This window comes from Lepidochelys olivacea (genome assembly GCF_965140295.1).
Source record: "Lepidochelys olivacea isolate rLepOli2 genome assembly, chromosome: 11".
In the NCBI taxonomy this organism is placed as follows: domain Eukaryota; kingdom Metazoa; phylum Chordata; order Testudines; family Cheloniidae; genus Lepidochelys; species Lepidochelys olivacea.
This window is the reverse complement of record NC_140421.1, coordinates 57,038,319-57,060,914: the sequence shown is the minus strand read 5'-3', so window position 1 is coordinate 57,060,914 and position 22,596 is coordinate 57,038,319. Positions and strand designations below refer to the sequence as shown.

The 22,596-nt window shown below is 39.7% G+C and overlaps 1 protein-coding gene across 5 annotated transcripts in view; it reads left to right on the top strand.

The window, feature by feature from the left end:
* PGAP1 (post-GPI attachment to proteins inositol deacylase 1) overlaps positions 1-22,596 on the top strand; it is an 80,775-nt gene that overhangs the window by 26,410 nt on the left and 31,769 nt on the right. For all 5 annotated transcript variants that reach the window (XR_014713620.1, XR_014713621.1, XM_084643610.1 and 2 more), the window contains exons 8-19: positions 502-607; positions 2,087-2,142; positions 2,226-2,309; positions 5,529-5,578; positions 8,739-8,790; positions 10,358-10,435; positions 11,457-11,532; positions 11,850-11,923; positions 12,029-12,080; positions 16,643-16,709; positions 19,969-20,077; positions 20,520-20,558. Coding sequence is in view for 3 of the 5 variants with exons in the window: in XM_084643610.1 (XP_084499736.1) it covers positions 502-607; positions 2,087-2,142; positions 2,226-2,309; positions 5,529-5,578; positions 8,739-8,790; positions 10,358-10,435; positions 11,457-11,532; positions 11,850-11,923; positions 12,029-12,080; positions 16,643-16,709; positions 19,969-20,077; positions 20,520-20,558 (843 nt within the window). In the remaining 2 variants the exon portion in view is untranslated. The remainder of the gene's footprint in view (positions 1-501; positions 608-2,086; positions 2,143-2,225; positions 2,310-5,528; positions 5,579-8,738; positions 8,791-10,357; positions 10,436-11,456; positions 11,533-11,849; positions 11,924-12,028; positions 12,081-16,642; positions 16,710-19,968; positions 20,078-20,519; positions 20,559-22,596) is intronic.

The window sequence follows — 22,596 nt, the reverse complement described above, 5'->3', positions numbered from 1 at the left end:
GAACTGCTAAGTTTTAGTCATGGTATTCATATAGTAAAAGTCATGGACAGGTCACCAGCTGTGAATTTTTGTTTATTACCTGTGACCTGTCCATGGCTTTTACTAAAAATACCCGTGACTAAATCTTAACCTTAGTTATAGGTGCATGAAAAATTAACTTGTTACATGGGTCTTCAATTTATCACATAGATATCACCTTATGGTGTGTGTATGTGTCTGTGTCTTTAGCAATGTTTATATAATACAGCTTTTTGGTTTTATGTATACATAGTTTTAACTTTTTGTATAGTTCGAGCAGTTGCAATTTGCAGATAGCAGTAATTGGATATAGATGAATAGAGTATTTTTATTAGCTCCAGATATTGAATTGAAATTAGAAACTATATTATCCTCTGACTTTTACTGTAAATAAAGCTGCATTGCTGGCTTAATGTCTTGGTAATTCTTGTAAAGCACACAAAATGCTAAGTAGATTTTTAACAAGTTGTCTTGTATTTTTAGATAACCGAGGATCCAAAGAAGAGAATGTTAGTATTGAATCATCACTTTGTGAGGCACCCAGCAAAGTTCTTTGAGGAAGGTCCTGAAACACTTACTGAACTTAAAGGTATGCAAGTCTAATTCTTTGACCAGGATCTGAGGATACATTTTGTCTAAGAGTTAATCTTCTCACTACTGAATTGCTGAAGCGCAGACTCTTTCTTTAGGCACCACTCAAACACCATTTGGAATGCATGGCGACAAACTATGGTCTTGATTCTTGTTTCTAGCTGCACTAGGCTTGGTTGAGGACCATAATGGGGCAAAGAAATGCCACTTTTGCATTCTCCAGATTCTGGGGAGTAGCCAGGAAACAAAAGTTGTTCCAGTTTAAGCCTGGCTGACCGATCTCCAGCAACCACAGGAGTAGCTGGAGTTCAGATGTTCTGACTATAGCCTTTCCCATGTCCATACCCTATCCTGGTGGGGGGTTGGTATGTATGTACTGTAAAGCCACTATGCTAATTATGGATGCTTGGGGAATTCCTAGGTGCCCAGATGTGCAGATTCAATGGCTCCTTTCCCTTGACAGAGCTGGGCAAGGAGACCCAATCTATAATGAAGAATTGGCTCCTCTCTGGGGTTGGAGAATCTGCAGAATTCCTTATTTGACTTTCTCTGGCTGCTAGGAAGTTAACAAGGAGGAGCCATGGCTGTAGAGCCCAGGAGTAACTACCAAGGCTTAATTTTGTTGAAATAGGCTAGGAGGAGGTGAATCATATCTTTGCATTTCTTTAGTTTACAATATAACGGACATCATTTTATAGATTAGGTTTTCATTAATCATTTAGTCAGATATTCCCCCTCCCCCCACTTCAATAGCAATTTGGAGTATATTTATGTGCAATTTTTTTCAATTGCATTTTCCTCTTTCCTCATTCCCTTTTGACACTTGCCTAAATTTATCCATGCTGTAATGCCATTAAGTTCAAAGGAGTTACAAGAAGGGTGAATTTGAGCATGTGCTATTACTCCTCCCCCTTCCTCCTTCCTTTCTGCTCATACTTTCTTCGTGTAGTCAGTCTTCTGCTCCTAATTCTGATGCCTGAATTTGGGCTTTTTATGTTCCTTTCCTGTGAGACTGAAAGTGTGGTAAGGGCAAAGAAAGTATGCTGTGCTGCTGTATTTTCAACACTCTCTTGTCTGTATTCAGCCCCCATACTGACATTGATGCCCACCAGATGCTAATGCTATTTTTCTTTGAGACCTTTTATTTTAGCACGTATTGATAAATTTTGCAAGTAATAATAGCATCCCTTGGTTTGGCGTGCTGTATAGATAGTTGATTTTAACTATTGTATGCAATTCTGAATAGCAGTCGTGACTATTGCATTACATATTTTAATGTTCCTATGTCTAACTTCTGGAGATATGAACAATAAGTTGATAAAATGTGCTTGATAAAGTAGAATGTTTGTGTTTTGTGAAGTTCTGCTGATGATTACTATTATACGTCATAGGCAATTCCTGCAGTAACATACAACTAGAATTAAGGTTTTCCTATCACACGCAAGTGAGCAAAATAAAGCATATGGTTTACTTCTAGGAACTTTGATTTGGATTAAAATCAAATCCTCAAAATGGACCTATACAGTTTATAATGTAAGTAGCATTAATATCTTTTTCTAATTTCAATTTTGTCATTTCTGTGTTTTTTTCTAATAAGCAATATTTTTTCTTTTAAGGAATCTGATGGAAAATATTTCATGTTTCCTCTTTCAAACCACAGAAAAACCTACAGTCATGTCCACTGTCAAAACAGTATGTTGGTGAGAAAATATGTGCTTTCTGTATTTTTGTAAATATATCTGTTGTTACCCAATTTTAACTTTATGAAACTGAATTGTTGTTTCCATTTAAACAGCTGTATTGAGCTAACTACTCCAGTAATTATTAAACAGAGACCGCTTTTTTACTGTAATCCCTACGTATTATTACTTGTTTAGGGGCACATGCCTTTTAGTATTTGTTATGTTTAGTGTGTTCATTATCATAGTATCTGAGTACTGCACATATATATACACTAAGGCCTTGTCTTTATGAACAATTAGACTGCGACAAGCTGAGGTGTGAATCTACCCCACACTAGTTTGCTGAGGTCTAACTGTGTGTGTGTGCCCTGCTGACGCATTAAGAGTTTGTTAGGGTACTTTAAGATTTTTATGAACTGTTAACACGTGTCAGCACATGGACAGTTAGACGGTGGCAGGCTAGAGTGCGGTGGATTCACACCTCAGGTTGCTGTGGTCTACCATGTAGACAAGCCCTAAGACTGACTTAGAGTTGCCAATAATAGATTTTGCAGTTCACCACTCCAAACTTCAGTAGCTTTGGGTCTTTAATGTAGCAACGCCCCATCTTATGCCTCATTCAGAAAAGCATGTGCTTAAGTGACCTTCCTGAATAGGGAGGCTATCCCAAAATGGGGCTCTAGTAAGGGCCTTATCTAGAGCAATATAAATGAACCGGGAGTTAGTAGAGGGTATGGAGCTCCACCAGTTAATGTGTTCTCAGCTGTTTTTCCTGTTGAGGAGATGGGCTACTGTGTGCTATACAACTGGAGTTTGTGTTTCTTCCACTTTTTAGCCTCAAACATGATGATTTGCAGTAGTTTCACCTCAAGGCAAAGATATGGATCACTTTGACTCACCACCTCATTTGAAAAGGAGGAGTGTAGTTTCTTAACTGGAGGTGGAAGAATGCATTTCTCTACATAGGTGTTCGAGATTAGTGAAGAGTCCACTGAGACTCCAAGATTTCATACGAACTTGGTGAATGGAAGGTAGATGCCTTTAGTGGAAGGGAGAGGTCAGTGTCTCGGTTAGCTCCTATAATTGTTCCCCCTTCCCACCAGCATCACTTCAGACTTACCTGAGTTCATTTTGAATAAACTGCCCTTAAATGTCCTCATCTTTTGCATTCATTGTGATGATGTTGAGCATGCACGTAGAAGAGGGAGGTATAAGGCTGGGTGTCCTCAGTAGAGCCCATTAGGAATTTTGCAACAAAGCAGGTTTTCATCAGGAAATGCCAGTTTGTCACAGAAATGCATCTGGTTTGAACTTCTGACAAAACATACCGGGCTCCAGTGGAACCCTGCCTGGCTTCCTGCTAGCTCAGTTAGTGGGCTTCCAGGGTTCATGGCTTCGGGGCAGCCCAGACATAAAAACTACCCCATGGCTGGAGATCCAAGGGCTTCGAGGCACCCTGCTGCAGAGCCAGGAACCTGGAAGCTGTGGAAACACTGGGAGACCCAGCTTGAGATGTGGTTCTCAAGGCTTCTAGTCCATGGTACCAGGCACCAAAAGCCTTGACTCCCATGCCTAGAGGCTCCTGGCTCAGCCATGGTTCCCAGGTCTTCTAGGCTCCCAGGCCATCTGCGAGCCTTCTGCCCTGGGAGCTGCAGCTGAGCCAGGGGCCTCAAAATTTGGGCTCCCAGACTCAAATTTCATTTAAAAAAATTTTAAACAAAATGTTTTGATTATTTCAATATGATTTTTTTTTCAGGTGTTCCCTTCTGTGAGAAGTTTTTGGAAATTCCGTTTTGGAACAAAAAGTAGAACACCATTTCCCGCCCCCAGAATATTGGCATTTTCTGCTAAACAGAACTTCTGACTTTTGATTAGCTTTAATCATTAGCAATGTTGTGTCTGATTCTTGCATGAGAGTGGAATTTGCTTTATAAGATGTAAAATAACTGAAGTTCTTTAAATCAGACACAACATTGCTTGGTAAGAATATAAATTTTACTTGGGCTGCTTGGGTATTTTGGAACTAATTTTTGATTAGGCTTAATTTTGAACTAACTGAATTTTTGATTAGGCTTAATTTTGAACTAACTGAATTTTTCATCACATTTATAAGGTATATTAATTGCTGACAGGATTTTGACAAAAACAATTGCTGATTGCCAAAAAAATCTATTGTTTGTAGTATAACTACAGTACATCTTCAATAGTTGTTTTTCGTAACAGTCCTTAAACTAGAATTCTTGATTACACGATTATATAAATAATACTTTAGTTTTGTACTGCCCCTGTCATCATCATCTTGTCTGAGGATCTATTGTCTTCCAAATACTTTACTTTACAATTTGCTTGTGAGGTTGGCGAGGAATATGGAGGGAACACTTTTGCCACCTGTGGAATGCACAGCAGTCAGTTAATAATAATAATAATAATACAGTAACTTTACACAACAGTTTGGGACAAGAAATGAAGATCACCACCACATTCTGTTTGAGGGATTTAGGTAGGCACAATATAACTACCCAGATACTGGAATTACCACCCCATCTCTTTAGAAGAGTGCTTTGAGACTTCTGAACACTTCACTTTTGTTTCTTTCATGAGAAATAATAGGTGTTCTAGGCTGCAATATCTTCTGTTCATTTTCATGGTTAGCAAAAACGAAAAAGGCAAATTATTAAACATATTTCTTGTTTAGCCAAAGATTCTCATTCTAGTATTTGAGCTGTTTGTTCTACTTTATCTCATAATCATAATTCTGAGTTTGTGGTATCAAGCATCTTGGCAGCAGACACGATGTCATTAACACTCTACAGAATCAAGAAAAAGAGATGGTGAATCTTACTGATTACAAATAAATAGCTAAGGAAACAGGAGATGAATCATACTTCATAAGCAACTGCATTTTTGTGTTTTGTTTGAGTGTGTAAAGTTCCTCTTAGGAGCACTTGGTGGTTATAGTGAGGGCCACTATAGAAATGTGTGATAGATAAGGATTGGGAAATGAAGATTGAAGTCTGCTCTTTTTTAATACACCTTGATGTATATAAGTATTGAAGGAGGATTAGAACAGTGGGTGATGTCTGATGAGGTGTCACAGTTAGGCAGGTATAAATTAAGAGTGGATCATCAACACTAACTCTAAACTTTTTTGGAGTGAAGTTCAATATTTTTATATTTAAACTCACACACAAAATTTAAAGTAGTAATGCACATTTTCACATGTTATTGATTTAACAGGGTACAAGTAGCTGGATTTATGGCTGCTTAAACAGTAGTTCATCTGTGTGGTGAGTATAAAGGCTTTTTGTAATTTATTTAACTAGTTACTATAAGATCAGTTTTGGGCATTCAGTCATGCAACACAGAGCAATTTAGGAGGAAGAACTATAGGGATTTAAAAAGGATTGCTGCTGTTAAAATTCATTGTTATCTGGTATAATGTACAATCAGCTTTCTTGATACTTAAATAGATTCAAAGCAATATTAAGTGACCTAGTATTTAAAGAAAAAAGGTAAAACTCAACTTTTATTGCAGTGTAACTTGTTTTGTTCATAACTTGTATGTAATATCACTTTAATACGTCCTCTGTCATGGGACTGTATCCATTGTATGCAAAGGATGGACTGAATGATCTTCTTCTTCCCTAACTACTATTATGAATTTATTGTCACTTGAGGACATTTAGAAATGGATGTGCTTGTTTTAGCAACTTCATTTTAGCAAATTAGATTGTCAGGTTTAATTGATAAATTTTGGAATTTGTAATGAATTAATGCAAATTGAAACCATTTTTAGGGCCAGATTCACTAGCCGTTTTAAATCTGCTTTGTTGAACTCCAACAGCTCAGAGCTGTCTTAAAGCAAATTTACTCTACTGCTTGGGTTGGCATAGGGCTAGTGTAGTAGTCTTCTGCCTCTGTATTCTGGGCCAAAGTAAGGGAGCATGGCAAGGGTGCTTGTATGGCCACTTGGTACCCAGGTGTTATAATTGCCCTGCACTGGATTAGGAACCACAAAGGTGTCTTTTTGTAACCCCTTTGCACACTCTCCGGATCTGTATCAAGCTTAGCCAGTAAAGGGAGTTGGGGCCATTAAGTCTAATTTAACTATAGTATCGTTTTTTTTATTGTGAGTTAAGTCCATATAGTCAAACAGCACCATTTAAAGGGACCTGGAATAGTTTCAAATGTGGTTGTGGATTTTCAATCACTGACCATTTTTAAATCAAGATTGGATTGTCTTCTAAAAGATTTTCCCTAGGAATTAGTTTATGGAAGTTTTATGGCCGCATTATGCAGGAGGTCATACTCAATCACAGTGGTGCCTTCTGGCCTTGGAATCTATTAATCTTTTGAGAAATGTCTGGGTTTTTGTTTAAAATATGTGTAGCTGACTGTCAAGGCTAATTCTCCACTCTGGCACTTCAAGTGCAGAAGGTCGGGGCCCACAAGGATTCTAAAAATTAATACTGGCCACTCCAGGCTTGTATTAAACTCCCAAGGTTACAGCTTTTCTCTGACCTTGGATTGGTCAATGCTGTCACTACCTAGTGCAGAACCCCTTTTAGAGCCCAGGAAGCGCATTTGGGAATTCCTTCCTGTGGGGTACCTTTCACTACCATCCCCCTCAACCCCCCCCCCCCCCCCGCTCCAGGGAAGAGCTGGGGGGCGGGGAGGAAATCAGCCTTTGCCACCAGTTAATTAAACAACAACGTGCACAAAAATCCAATTCTGTTCTTAAAAAAGGTAAATTTTATTAATTAAAAAAAAAAGGAAGAAAATACATCTGGAAACTCAGGCTATTGCTAGATTTTAAAAGAACAACTACAAGGATTAAGCACCAAGAATAGCTTTCTTGAGGTCCAGCTTAAAGGTCACAAGCAAAACAAAAGCACCTGGGGTTAGCACAGAGGAATCCACAAGCCATAACGAAATTGAAGGGATAAACCTAACTGAGTCTTCCTAGACATTACATATCTGGGGTTTTAAATGAGTAGTTTCTAGGTATGATACTGATGATTTTTTCATACCTGGCCCAAGCTTTTTACAGCATAGCTCTGCCCTGTCCGCCTCTCCCTGGGAGATCAACAACAGACAGACAAAGGGGAGTCTTGTTTCAATTTTAAAAAGTTCTAGCCTTCCCATTGGCTCTTTTGGCCAGGTGCCCACTCACTTTCTTTTACCTAAACATAGCAGTGGGACTTTTTAACCCTTTACAGGTAGAGCAATTAGAGAACAGCTCCTAAGAGGGATTTTATAGCTACTGGCTGGCTGGGTGTCCATAAAAGGGAGCTTACCTTTCCTCCCCATCATTCATCACACTGACCTAGAGTAAATTCATTAACATATAGGTCCAATATCCACTTTGAACTGCCACCTGAAAGGTTTTCACCAATAGGCAAAGCTGAGGTTGCATATGATACACTTTTATAAATTCCCTTAAGCTGTGAGAACAGTGGATGCTTTTACTTATTGTGCATTGCTTCAGTACAAATGCAGATATCAGTTCATTAAGTGTTTTCATTATGCTTCAAAAAGTTGAGACTAATAACAGCCAGATCTTGTGAATGCAGCGGTATTGATACCTATACGGCTCTGCCAATATGTCTGAAATCAGATTTGCAACATCTCTGCTCTTTGAGTCGTAAATTACTTTAGACTGCTAAATTATAACGTGTGGTATACGGACAATCATTCAGTTAACTATAGTTAAGGCTTTGTTTTAGTCACGAGTATTTTTAGTAAAAGTCAAGGGCAGTAAACAAAAAATTCACGGCCCGTGACTTGTCCATGACTTTTACTATATACCCCTGACTAAAACTTGGGGAGGGACCCCTTGGAAGGGCAGCCCTGGGGGTGCTGCGGAGAGGGGCGCATCCTGGGGGGATGCCGCGAGTGCTGGGGAGGGGGGTGGGGCATGCTCCCAGCTCCTGGAAAGTGGCAACCCTAGCTCAACGTGCTGCCTCTGCTGTGCCCCAAGCCCTGGTTCTGACGCTCCCATTGGCTCCGAACCTTGGCCAATGGGAGCTGCAGGGGCGGTGCCTGGGGGCGGAGGCAGCATGTGGAGCTAGGAGCTGAGGGGAGGAGTTGCTGTCACCCTTCCGGGGAGTGGCCCCCGCCCTCCTGGTAAGCACTGCCCCGCACCCCAGCCGTGAGCCCCCACCCTAACTCCTGCTGCTGGGGGGTGGAGTGGGGGGGCCGAGTCTGCCCCAGCAGCAGCCTGGCCCAGGGGGTGTCAGAGCTGCTCTGGCAGCTCCTGTGACAGAATCCGTGACCTCTGTGACAAACACCGAGCCTTAACTGTAGTAGAAGTAGACCTGTTACCTTGTGCATTTCTATAGAGGTAGAGAGAGGCTGGTACATTAATACACTCTTACTGCTTGCTCCTTTCATAATGAATATGTGCATTTTGTATATTTGCACTTTAAAGTATTTTAACTTTTACAGCCTGGAAGGTTTTGATTTATCCTGGAAAGCTGAGTTACTGCCAACTGTTAAGGTAAATTGTACTATACATTATTTTGTTGCAACAAAATGGAGTGAGCATTTACATGAAGAGGTTTTGTGTGGGGTTATGAATAATGTAATGCATTCACATGTTGTATAGAATTTATATGATTTCTAAGCCATGTTTCCTCTTGGGATATATGCTACTGGGGGAGTGGGAAACTATCTTAATTTTTGAGGGTATATGAAAGTGATGTTTATTCCTACAATAAATTATTCTAAGCTGGAGTTCAGTTTAAAAGTCCATACTGAAGTTTTCAAAAGCAAATATTAAAAACTGTGGCAATTCATTGTTAAGCCTATGGAAAACGTAAAAGAACATTGTAGTTTACTAAACTAAAACTACAGCAATAAAATTGAGTTCAAAAATCATCTTGGGTTTATAATCAAAGGAAACAAATAGACTCTAAATTGTGTTTGTGTTGTTCTAGAATGAGACTTAACTTCTCTGTTACTATTGGCAAATCAGTACCTTCTTCTGTCGTTCTACTCTTGGGAGATTTCCCTTCACTCCCTTTCTTATAGCAGAAGGCTTAGCATGTATTTTACATCTTGTAGACTTTGTATAGTTCTCCTCTATGGACAGGCATTTTCCTTCACTTCTAAAGTTGATAGCACAGTTTGCAGCCACATAGATAAAGACAGCAACAGAGTTCAAAGAGACTGAATATTGTGTGATACGCAATCGTTAATGAAACTACAATGGTACGTATTCATCATAGCAGGAGAATATTTATCTAAATTAATAATCCATGGAAGTGACAGTACATGAACAGTGGTAGTTAGAGTAATCCATTTCTCAGCTGCTGTCCAAATATATGCAATTTAAGGGTGTATCTCATCATAATTCCTTCAGCACCTACTGTATCTGAAATCTGTAACTAGAAATTCATAATAAAATGTTTTACCTGTAGCTTTTTAATAGGAGCAGGATTGGGCCATATCTAAAGAGTTGTGTACAGTCTTTCAACATTTATATTAAACTTCAGTAGAGTATGTGATGTGGTACACAGTTTAGTTCACGATATTACACAGCACTCTTTTAATGCAGGACACTTACATATGAACTGTTTTTTCCCTTAATTGTAACTGCTAGTATTTGTGAAGCTCACAATGATTACAAGTATTCACATTTAGGTGTGAGATTCTGTGATGTACCTTCAAGAGGCACAGCACAGAACTCAGTGCTGGCGGTGTGTGCTGTGTGATGGTCGCTCTAAGTCTTCTTTTGAGCACTCCCAGTCATCTGTAGGGGATGGAGCAGGCCCTGGCATAATTTAGACAGCCCGGGGAGCCTTTCTCAGTTTCAGCAATCTCCTGAGGCAGCCCCATGGCCTGCATTGCTTCTTGGAATCTCAGTAGCACAGTATGCTCTGGCCCTGCCTGGCATACCCCCTTAATACCAGGGCTTGCAGGTTTCTCCCCTGGCCAGATATGAGGTTTTTAGGGCCCCTTACCCCACATAAAAGAGTCGGAGTAGGAGTGAGGCTCTCGCCTGAGGTTTTTAACTGAACCAAACTATACTTTTATTGTAAATAATTTTTGTTTTCCTATTTTAGGTTGTAACTCTGAAACTTCAGGAATATCCTGCTTTGTCCAATCTTGTAATTTATGTACCAGCTATTAATGGCAATAAGGTAACAAAGATGAGACTTAAAAACGCTTTATTCAGCATCTGTTCAAGATAACTGAATACTATATTTGGTCATTATTGGTTGCAAGGAAAATGTAATAAATATCGAGAGTTGCACTAAATATCTTTTACATAGTTCTGTCCTACAGTATGTGATTCAGAGGTAGATTTTTCAACTAATTTAACATCTAGTCTACTGAAAGTAGCTATAATTTCTAGCATGATAATATTGTAGAGCAGTGATTTTTTTGAACTGCTGCTTGCTTGTGGTTCTAGCTCTCCTCCTCCTGTTCATCTGCTTATTTTTAAGACAGATCAATATACATGAATACTATTCTAGTACTATATTTTCATGTAAGCAGCTGCAGTAGCTGTGACAAGGATGTTTTGTGATTGAGAATGTAAGAGTAGTGGTTTGTATAATCATGAATAAGAAGGGAGATTGTTTCATAGAGAGACCATCTTTCTTTTAACTTATAGCTTGAAAACAGCTTGAAAACCACTTTTATAAAGGAAAGTGAGAAATACTGGTTTTCAGGTGAGGTGAGAGAATAGTTTTAAATGAACTAAATGTATTTTATAGATTGTGCACCAGATTCTCAGCTCAGCTCAGTCCATTTGTGCCGCTCCAGGAGCCTAAAGGATAGCTAAAGCTGACATAATTGGCCAGCTAAATATTCTTCTTGTGTGTGGGAATCCTTGAGGGGCACAGCCAGCCATGTATAACTCTCTTGTGCCCCGAGTAGGAGGCACTGACTTAGAGATACAAGCGCTTTGGCCATGCTGCAACACATTGCAGCTGGGTGAAAATCAGACCAAGCTAGTCTAAAGCTCCTTCTGGCTTGTGCTAGTGGCTGAACCAACGGCTGGCCAGCCACTGTAAGTGAACCATGGAAACATGACTTGCAGCAGCCTTCGAACGTTGTCATCTGCCTGGGGTTCTGAAGAGAGTATGGCCAGACTTAATGCTCTAGCGTTATGTTCATTTCCGATCTATGCAATAAAATAATATGTCTATGTTGCAGTTTACTTTGGACTGTGAATTCTTTAAAGAGGATTCCCGAACAGTACAACTTCCTGTAACACATCTTTTTTCTTTTGGTAGGTATAATGCACTGCTCTTGCAAAACTTGAAAACTGCATTTGTTGGCATATTTTGAGTAATAAATCTGGCCTTAAAATAACTCCAAAGATCAATCTTTTAGTAAGTTTAAAGATAATTTCCTATTAAGCAAGCCTTATTTCACCCTCTTACTATTAGGAATTTCATAAATATTTTATATGTACACCTGATATACAATATCTCAACTTCCAAGAAAAACCTTAGATGTAGTGAACTTTTCAAGCAAATCAGTCTCTAGTCCTTTACTTTTCTAGATTTACTAATTGGAAATAATATAGGGTTGTCATTTCTACAGGGCTTTCTTCAAGCAAAATTGTATTCAGTTCAGCTGGTCTAATTTACAATGTACAGCTCCAACACTTTTGCCAGGTAAAAATACTGAATTAAACAAAATTGATATTAACTAACTAGTTCCTTTGGAAATGCAAGTGAATAAATGTTTCTTGGGTTTGTTTTGTTTTGTTTTGTTTTCAGATATACCAAGCTTTTAAAATCTACATTGAGAGCCACTGCAACCCACACAAAGGTAAATTTAATGTTTTCCTGAAGTGCACATGAATGGTTGCAGTAAAATGTACAATAGAAAAAAAGCTGTCAGAAATATATCTGCCTCCCAGCTCTCTCATGTTCCATACTGTAATGTGATTGCTATCAAGTTCTTAACTTTTTATGTAATTTTTTTGCTGTGAAAGTTGCCAGACTGAGAGCTCTGGAGACTGAAATCCTCTGTTCTATCCAACGAACAGATAAAATATTGGCAGTGTCTGTACAAGCTTCCCAACCCTGCCAGTGTGCTTCACCTCTCTTTCTAGAAAGACCATTTGTAAAGGTGAGGGAGTAGCCTGGTCTCCTTAATCATTCCATCCTCTGTGTGTCTGCAAAGAGAGATGCCGCTTATATTAGTCGGCTTTTGTTAGGTTGACACTGTCTGTGAGGATCTGGACTATGAGTTCTAAAGTCCTTGTGTGGCAAGGGCTTTCAATTGCTATTGACTGGAGTAAAATCTGAATTGTTGACTTAGGGATGAGACGCTCTGTGGCTTATTACTGCTTTCCTGAACTATTGAGACCCTTCAGTATAGAAGATTTTTATGGCTTTTAAAAATGAACCCAAATCATCTTTGCGCAGGTCTTGATCTGTTTACACACTTCTTTTAAACAAAAACTGGACAAAACCCTGTTGTGAATACATGTTTCAAATAAAAAATCTATAATCTATATCACTGTGTATATGGGAGAGTGGATCTAAATAAAAATAATTAGCAAGGATTTATCTAGGTTTCTGAAGGAACCATGCACCATGGAAGATCTTGCCAGGACTAGAGACCGGGCCCTATCATATGCCCAACTCTGGAAAAACCTATGGCTGTGGCAGAAGGACACACAAAGAAGATCTAGGCACAGCGGGGTACCTGTTAAGGTTTCCTACTCTGCTTATTGGAGGATAGTTGACACATTTCACTCTTAACGGTCATATATATATATTAATCTATTTATCTTTCACACGTGCTGTCACGGTTCCTCCCCCACTCTGAACTCTAGGGTACAGATGTGGGGACCTGCATGAAAAACCTCCTAAGCTTATCTTTACCAGCTTAGGTCAAAACTTCCCCAAGGTACAAAATATTACACCTTGGACAGGCCGCTACCACCACCAAACTAATACTGGTTACTGGGGAAGAGCTGTTTGGACGCGTCCTTCCCCCCAAAATACTTCCCAAAACCTTGCACCCCACTTCCTGGACAAGGTTTGGTTAAAAGCCTCACCAATTTGTCTAGGTGACTACAGACCCAGACCCTTGGATCTTAAGAACAATGAACAATCCTCCCAACACTTGCACCCCCCCTTTCCTGGGAAATGTTGGATAAAAAGCCTCACCAATTTGCATAGGTGACCACAAACCCAAACCCTTGGATCTGAGAACAATGAAAAAGCATTCAGTGTTTTACAAGAAGACTTTTAATAAAAAATAGAAGTAAATAGAAATAAAGAAATCCCCCCTGTAAAATCAGGATGGTATATATCTTACAGGGTAATTAGATTCAAAAACATAGAGAACCCCTCTAGGCAAAACCTTAAGTTACAAAAAAGATACACAGACAGAAATAGTTATTCTATTCAGCACAATTCTTTTCTCAGCCATTTAAAGAAATCATAATCTAACACATACCTAGCTAGATTACTTACTAAAAGTTCTAAGACTCCATTCCTGTTCTGTCCCCGGCCAAGACGACTACAGACAGACACAGACCCTTTGTTTTTCTCCCTCCTCCCAGCTTTTGAAAGTATCTTGTCTCCTCATTGGTCATTTTGGTCAGGTGCCAGCGAGGTTACCTTTAGCTTCTTAACCCTTTACAGGTGAGAGGAGCTTTCCCCTGGCCAGGAGGGATTTCAAAGGGGTTTACCCTTCCCTTTATATTTATGACACGTGCACACACACACACACACGCGTGCGCTATTCCAAACTATACTGTCAACCAAATATGAATTCTCAATATATTATTATATGGCTTTCAATTTAGATTTCTTTCCAAACAGTTTGATATACAGTGGAGTTGCATCTTACGTGGGAATTAGGTTCTAAAGTCAGCGCGTAAGGTGAAAATCACGTATAGTCAAAATTACCCTTGAAAATCCCTTAAATCGCCTATAAAGTACAGTATCCTGTACATGGTTTTGTGTATACAACCCTGTACAGTAATATGTATACTGTATACAGTAATGTACAATAAATAATAGAGTACATATGCCAAATATAATTTTACAGTACTGTATTTTTAATTACAGGGGGTAATTACAGGGGGTCGTCAGGGCTTTATGTTGATCCAGGAGATGGAGGTGACAGAGAGCTTGGGTGACGGAGAGCGAGTCATAGATGAAGTGGTTGGCTCTGGTTCAGCTCGAGAAGTTGATTGCGTAGGCTCATCTGCTGCTGGTTTTTTTCCTTGAAAAACATGGTGATCGGCAACTGTTGCTGTTGTCTCTTGAGCTGCTCAAACATTTCTTGATACGGTCTCGAATCATCCGTAATACTACGTGTGATTTTGAGGCTTCGTTTCATAGAGGGATTGTATTCAGAAATTAAATCATTCAAGTGTTTCGCTGCTTGGAACACTTGAGCAAATTTATGAAGATTCCAACTTGCTGGCTCTTCCTGTTCAAGGTGGTCGTCATCATCTTTGTCTTCTGTAGACGATTTTATCAGTTCCTCTAACTCTTCGTTAGTCAATGTTTCTCTGTGGCTCTCATTTAATTCTTCATTTTCTTCCTCAAGGATGTTGATGAAGCCATCACCACCCACTTGCCTGGCCACCTGAACAATGAGTTTCACTTCTTTGTCAATGGTCGGAAAACCCTTAAAATCATTCACACATTCTTTCCATAGGTTTCGCCAACATGCATTGACTGTTTCAGGCTTGATTGCATCCATTGCCTGTTTAATATAAGTGATGCAATCGGAGATGTTGAAGCATTTCCAGCACTCCATCACATTAAGATTGGGATCAGCATCCATAGCGCTACATATCTGTGAGAATGTAAGCCTCGTGTATGTGGCCTTGAAACAGTGAATCTTGGTTGAGAGGTTGGAGAATGGAGGTGGTATTGGGGGGGAGAAAGACGACTTCAATGTCTTTATGCGGAAACCGGAGTGCGCAGGGTGGCCAGGAGCATTGTCTCTGATCAGCAACACTTTAAAGTCAAGTCCTTTCTCTTCGAGGTACCGCTTGACCTCCGGAATGAAACACTTGGGGAACCAATCCAGAAATAACGCTGCTGTCACCCAAGCCTTTTTATTTGATTGCCAGAACACAGGCAGGAGATTTTTGTTCTTGCCTTTTAGGGCATGGGGATTTGCAGCTCTGTGGAGCAAGCCCGGCTTTATTAAATGCCCAGCCGCATTGCCACAAAACAACACAGTCACATGGGTCTTTAGCTGCTTTGAAGCCAGGGGCTTGTCTTTCTGATTTCGAAATGTAAGTGCAGTTGGGCATTTTTTTCCAGAAGAGCCCAGTCTCATCAGCATTAAAAACTTGTTCCGGAAGATAGCCCTTTTCTTCTATGATTTTCTTTAATTGTTCGGGGTAGGCTTTTGCTGCCTCTTCATTGGCAGATGCAGCTTTACCAGTAGTCTGCACGTTTTTGAGGTTGAAGCGGTTCCTAAAACTGTTAAGCCAACCTTGGCTGGCTTTGAATTCCTTCTCACCAGAAGGCTGTTCCTCTTCGGCGGGAGGTTTGAACAGTGCATAGAGGCTAAGAGTCTTTTCTCACAACATGTTGCCATCAATAGGCACGCATTTACGGTTCATGTCTTCCAGCCATAAGTTTAATGCCTTTTCAGCGTTCATTAAAGTCTTATCATGCACCTGGCTCATCACCGTAGCAGTTATTGGAGCGCTTGATGCCATGGCTTGACGAATTTCTCTTTCTCGAATCTTGATGGCACAGATGCTAGATTGGTTGCGGCCATATTTACGCGCCACATTGGAGACCGACATACCATCTCTCAATAAGTCCAACACAGCCAGTTTTTCCTCCAACGTTGCAACAGATGGCTGTTTCTTTGGTTGAGCGCCAGATGAAGTAGTTGGCTTGCGTTTCAGGGCCATGTTGTATGAAAAATATGTATCTTTAAACACAAATCACACTCAGAGCAGCAAGATGCTCACACTGTGAGAGGCATGCAGGAACTAAGACCAACTGAGGGAACAGCAGATTCATGTCTCCCATCTCATGCTCACTCTGAGGCATACGCTCATTGAGTGGAATGGTGGGTGGAATCGCCCGTACTATTTACAGGTATCTTGTTGGGGTTTTTTTTTGCCAAGCGCATATAGTTGAATTTGCGTAAGTTAAATGTGCGTATGATGCGACTCACCTGTAGTCTATATTCTCCATTTAATCTTGTTTTTCAAAGTATCAGTAGTGAGTTTTAAAAGTGCAAATTGTAACAGTTGTTGCAGATATTTGAAATGTAGAAATAATCCAATAGTCATGTTATCCATTGCGTTGACCTGTGAATGAACTACAGTAATTTTAATCTCATACAATAATGTTTCATAATTCATTTTTACTTTGATTCCTTTCTAGGAAGGAAAACGAGTGTTTACAGACTCCATGTACCATGGTCACATGAAGACTCAATAACTGTCTCTAAGTAAGGTGTTTTGAGATTGTTTTTTCTTGCTATCTTTCAAAGTAGAGTTTACATTCCAGACATGGTAAAAGAGTAATCGTTCTGGAATTAGATTTCTCTCTGTCTGAGACGTTTGGGCTGCCTCTCTCTTCCTCTAAATACCAGAGATAGTTCAGACCTGTCCGTGAGATTCAGGGGTTTGGCTGCACCTCTTGCGTCAGATTCCCTAAGTCCACCAATGAAGACAGATGAGTAGTTCAGCACTCTCCCCTTATACATAGCAAATTTTTGCTTGTAAAGCTGACGTAGGGGGAGCAACAAGCAAAATCTTTACTCCTCTCCCTTAAGGGACCAACGTTTCCAGTGCTGTTATTTCTCTGTATGTGCTCCGTCCTCTCCCATCAGTGTAGACAGGACCTGCAGCAATCTGAAGTTCAAGAGATGCTATATCTGTGCAGGAAGACATCCCAGAAGCCGTAGAAGGGATGCTGACCTTCACTTTGAAGGGGTGGGGACTTGGGAGTCTGGACAGCTTGTTATGGTGTATCTGGATTTCTGCTCTCTCACGCTCTCTCTCTCTTTGTCCTCTGGCATTGATCAGTTAGTCCTCTTCAGCCCTTGGGACTCAGCAAACTGGACCCTCTTCACTGACTGACAGCTCTTCAGTAGTAAATCTAAAATGTCCCACAGTCTTGGTTCTGAACCACTTCTAAAGGGAAAAGTTTCAAGGTTCAATTGCATGTGCTTTAAGTGGATAATTGAGTCATTTGGCATCTTACCAAATGACACAATTATCCACTTAAAGCACATGTAGTTCTCCTGCATATGCAATTTCATTCTCTCCTTCTGCCTAAGAGGAAGATCTGGGCTCTCTTGGACATTCTTCTCATTCCTTTCCAACTGTATTTCAGAGGATGAGGAGTGAGTACCAGGGCTCAGAACTCTGAGATAAAGCCTAAAACAGAACACCGGACAAGGAGGAGACTCATTTCCTAAAAATGAGCGCTGTCACAAATCCTCCAGAAGGAAAATCTGAACTAAAACGGTCAATACCCAGAGAGGAAAAAAGCCAGAAGAAAATTCAGTTCTTCATTTTCCACGATAACCCTGAGCCATAGAAACTTGAAAGGTTCCTTTCCCCTCCAAGATACTCTTTTAGTCCATGGAGATGAATGTGGTGAAGAGGAAGACCAAGCTTTAAGCCAGGGCAAATATCTTTCTAGGGTGTGAGGGCAAGCCACGTGAAGGGGAGAGCAGATGGACAACATAGAATTGTCCCTGACCCAAGTAGTATTTCAGCTGAAATCCTGGGAGCTAGGCCTCTTGTTTCCATAAAGTTTGCTTCTTGGTTGCGGTCACGTTGGCAAGAAGAGTCTCAGAAATTTTGTTCTTGAAGGGCACAAGCCTTACTGCATTTTCCTTAAGGACAAATGAGGGTGGAAGTTGAGTGTCTGAGTCATTCCTTCCGTATCATAGGAATTCATTCTTCCTTCATTTTTACCTGAAGCCTTAGGGCCCTAAAGGAGCAGCGTGGCACACAGTAGATACGTGAAGCTCTGTTTAAAATATACGTGAGTAGAACTGATCAGTTCTGGAAAATGTCATTGGTGTTCTTTTACCACCAGCCTACATACCTGGTCTTGGAGGAATCCAAATTCTCCATAACTAAGTGGATCAAGTGCTGTATCATAGCATAACAGAAGCCAGAAGGGATGAGAGCCCACAGAAAATGTGCCATGGGGTGGCATCCTGAATAGAAAGGATGACAGCCATCACAAAGGAAATCTTTAAGCAGCTATCTGGTCAACACCCTTTAAAGCACTACACAGAAGCACCCTTTGGAAGTATGCTTCTAGCAGTGCTTCCAAATTAGATTAATATTACTCATTTTTAGAAATAGAAAAAACTTTTCCCCCCTGTATTTCTCCCTATTAACTATTCCTTTAGGTATCTTTCTGATGGCTTCTTCAGGGCCCATGTATGTAGTTAACACAACTGAATAAGATATTTCTGTTAGATTATATTTACTCTAGTAAAAAGAATTTAGGTCTAGAGATTCTTTGCTGCGTCAAAGTTCTACTTGGTGTAATTGGGGACAGGCATCAGAGTTGATTATGACCTGGGAGGTTCTTTAACCTATGCTAGCTGCCAACTGTGGTGTAGCATGCACCTCTGTACCCTGACAGACTCCATGTCCCATGGCTATGTGGAGGAGGTTGCATAGAAGCTTGTTACCCGGGCTGTCAGTCCCTGGGGGCTCCTCCATGCCACAGGAATTCTCAACAGGGAAAAAAAGGGCCACGTTCCCTCTTTGTGCTGCTAGAGGTGAACAAAAGGGACAGAGCGGGGCAAGCATCTACGTCTAGTGTATCCAGGGAGGTTTGGAAGTACATAGGGGGTAATAGCAGAAAAGACATGAACAAGTTTGAACTGCCTCCAGTATTTGCAGGAGGAGAAGTGCAGCCAATTATTTCAGACTGGGGAAGTCAGTCCCTGAACATCAGGTGTAAGAGTCCATTTATTTATCTGACATGCACAATGGTAATGCTTATGGTGCTTTGAAGAAATATTCTTTCATTGATTCTTTCATTCTTACATATAAAACAAGCTCCAAAATTCATACTGTATTTAATGGTTAGCAATAACCTAATGACAATTATACTCTTAGGCAAGTACATTTTTAAAATAATATCTACAATTTATTCTAATGGCTCTCATAAATAACCAGCTGCTCTGGCCAACATCAAGAGCTTGTTGGGTTTGAGGTTAAAACATAAAATGGGTTTGAAATAGGATTAATTGTAATACATTGCAGGTTACAGTTAGATTTAATGTTTTGAAAATAGTCTTCCCTGTTCATTTCAGAGCTCTGAAGATTCTCATTTTCCCTTTTTTCCCCACATATTCATCCTCCTCAGCTCTTGAAGGCTCAAGCCCCAATCAACAGTTTACTTGCTGAGGACGGGATTGAATTTTTTGAGTCAAACTGAGCCCATCACTTACGTAGCTCGCTTAGGAGTGTTCTGAGGCCTCCTCCCCTAGGGGATTGAGCTTGAAGTCTTCCTTTAATACCCTGGCCCATGACAGCTCAGAGAAAAAGAGACTTGGATTGATGTTCTTCATGATCGTATAAATACTCACCACTATGCCATCAGGCTGGTCTTTGCTGTGATGCTTTTCTATGTTGCTAGTGTTTTGCAGCCACTTGTATTGAACACGCTAAAATATTTCTGTATCTTTTGATTATAACTAGAGCATTTACTAATCGTTGTCATTTCAGAGTTCCATCTTTTACTGAGATTTCTGCAAAACTGCACATTGCACAACCTGAAAATGACAGCACTGTTGTAGTATTAAATATTTATTCATCTGTAGATTGTCAATATGAAGTAAGTAACAGGATTTATTTTCTTTAGCATATATAATTCGTCTCTCTATCTGCACATTTTGAGGAATTAACAATTAATGTTATTTTCTTCCTCATCAAATCTAAAGGTGTTTAATATTCTCAATCACTTTTTATTTACGTAGTGCAGTTAAAAGTAGTTTGGAGCAGGTGAAGGGCTATTGAAAGCTGGGCTGATGTCTTCAAACAAATAAAACCCTTTAAAATATTACTTGAGCTTTCCCTGGGTGAGGGTGATATGATGTACATTTCAGCTATCGATCTGCTGCTGATACAGAGGATTTCTTTTTCTTTCAGAAAGCCAAAATGTGAAATATAGTGTTAATTTTCTATTTTTTGTGCTTAGCATTATTCAAAAGGTTCATCAGTTGACAGTAATGTACAACAAAATATTAAAGTTCTTTTTAATGTGTGTGTTCAATTAGGTCACCATCAAGACCTCATTCTCACAAGTTCTTGGGCAAGTAAGGAAACCCTTTTAATGTTTAATTTTGTTTTGTGTATCACTAGAGTAAGTCTGTGGTTAGCCCTCTTGGTTAATGCCAAACATAAATGAAAACACATGTGACATTCTTGAGTACTGTGTCTTGATTGAAGAAAGTCTTTCCTGTATCTGAGAAAATGTATGTGGACTATAAAAGCAATATTTCAAAAGAGTGATGTGTGGAACCCGAAGTTCTGCCAAAAAAGTGTTTGGGTATTTTTTTTCTTTTAAATGTGTATATGCTATTTTAAAAAGAGCTGTTTTGCTATGCCCTTCTTGGATTTTGTCAAGATAGAGTGTGCGTGTGACTGTAAGATACCATCCAATGTTAGATTAAAGTACTTTTACTCTGCAAGACGACATACCAGGATAGATGTTGCCCTAAATTTTTAAAGAATTATAAAAAGTATTCTAGCTTTCCTCAGATCTGTGTAGATTTTTTTTTTTGTATAGATGGGTTCTAACATATTTTACACTGATTCTGTCATGGCAAGTTGTACTAAAAACGAACACTTTAAATTTTTAATAATAGTTAATGGTTAATAATAGAATTGGTAATTTGATTAGCTGTGACTACAAGGTTTTTCAACAAGCTAAATTGAACCAGTTAGCGTGCAGTATATAAACTGTTCATATATCAATAAGAACTGTGACATGTTACACTTAACACACTTTTTACTATTAACAATGTGTTTTAGCACTAGCTTGGGTCATTTTCCTTCTTCCTCCATCCCACTTAACACCCAGCTTTATAACGTTAGTAGGCAAAGATACAACAAATGATAAACATTAAGGGCTTGTCTCTACTGCATTGCCAGCTTGAGCTATAACTCAAGTTTTTCTCTCACTCCCTGACTCCCATTTATGCACAAAAATCTTTAGGTGAAGTTAAGTGGTGTTTTAAACTTGAGCTAGTTAACATCAGAATCTTGTCTATGCTAAAGTTCCCACTGTTAGACTTCAAATGGTGATAGCGACTGTGGGAGACTTTATAAGGAAGAGGCTAATGTAGATGAAGTTAAAATGTAGACTAGCAGCCAAACCTTTCTGAAGCTTCCAGAGGTGTTTGTACTTGAGTCAGGCACAATGCCTCCAGGAGCACCTGTTGGGACAGTGCACCTGTGCAGGACCCAGCGATGGGCTGTGTCTTAATAGCATAACGGAGCACTGAACAAGAAAAATCTTGCACTACAGATCACTGGCACTTGCTAATGATGGACTTCCCATGTAAGCAGAAATTCCTCAGCTCCAAGTGAGGGGTAAGACTCAATTGTGCCAGTCCTCGATCACATATTTAGACTTATACCTTTGAAAAGGGTGCTGCTGTGAGGGGTGTTCACCTTGCCTCCAGGTATTTATTTTGTTCCATTTCAGACATGGAAATGTTGCTTGGTGGTGAACATAGCTTATTCTAATGGCAAAAAATCCTCTAATTAGAGTCATCTGTTTCTTTGGCAGACTTTGCAGTACAGGAAGGATGCATTTCCATGCTAGAATCAGTAGAAATAGACAGGCCATCTGAAGCTTCATAGTACCAAAGTACTGGTAACTAGGAATGCTGTTCGCAAGCATCTCCGAAATGTATACATCAGTCTAAAATATTTCCACTTTTCTAGCCTCCCAGAAGGCGTCTCTATGTTACAGTGTACATTTAAAAAAATTATTAGCTTGCATTTTATGACATCAGTTACACAGATTTGGCAAAATAAAACAGATTTGTGTCATGAAATACTGGTTTATTGAATAGTTAAATGTGTCTGTGAGTTAGACTCTCCTGTTATCCTAGTTTTTTACTAAATTCTGATTCTGTTAATGAAAAAGGAATAAAATGTTCACTAAACAGTCAGAACTGTCAGTTTTGCTCACAGTTGTTTCCTCTCTGTCACTTGTTATGAGTATTTTTACGTTTCTATACCAATTCTAACTAATCTAAAACTGTGATTTGAAAAGCTCTTTGGCTACAAACTTACTGGCATTGCAGACAAGTGATTATCTCAAACTGATTTCTAAGTTTTGTT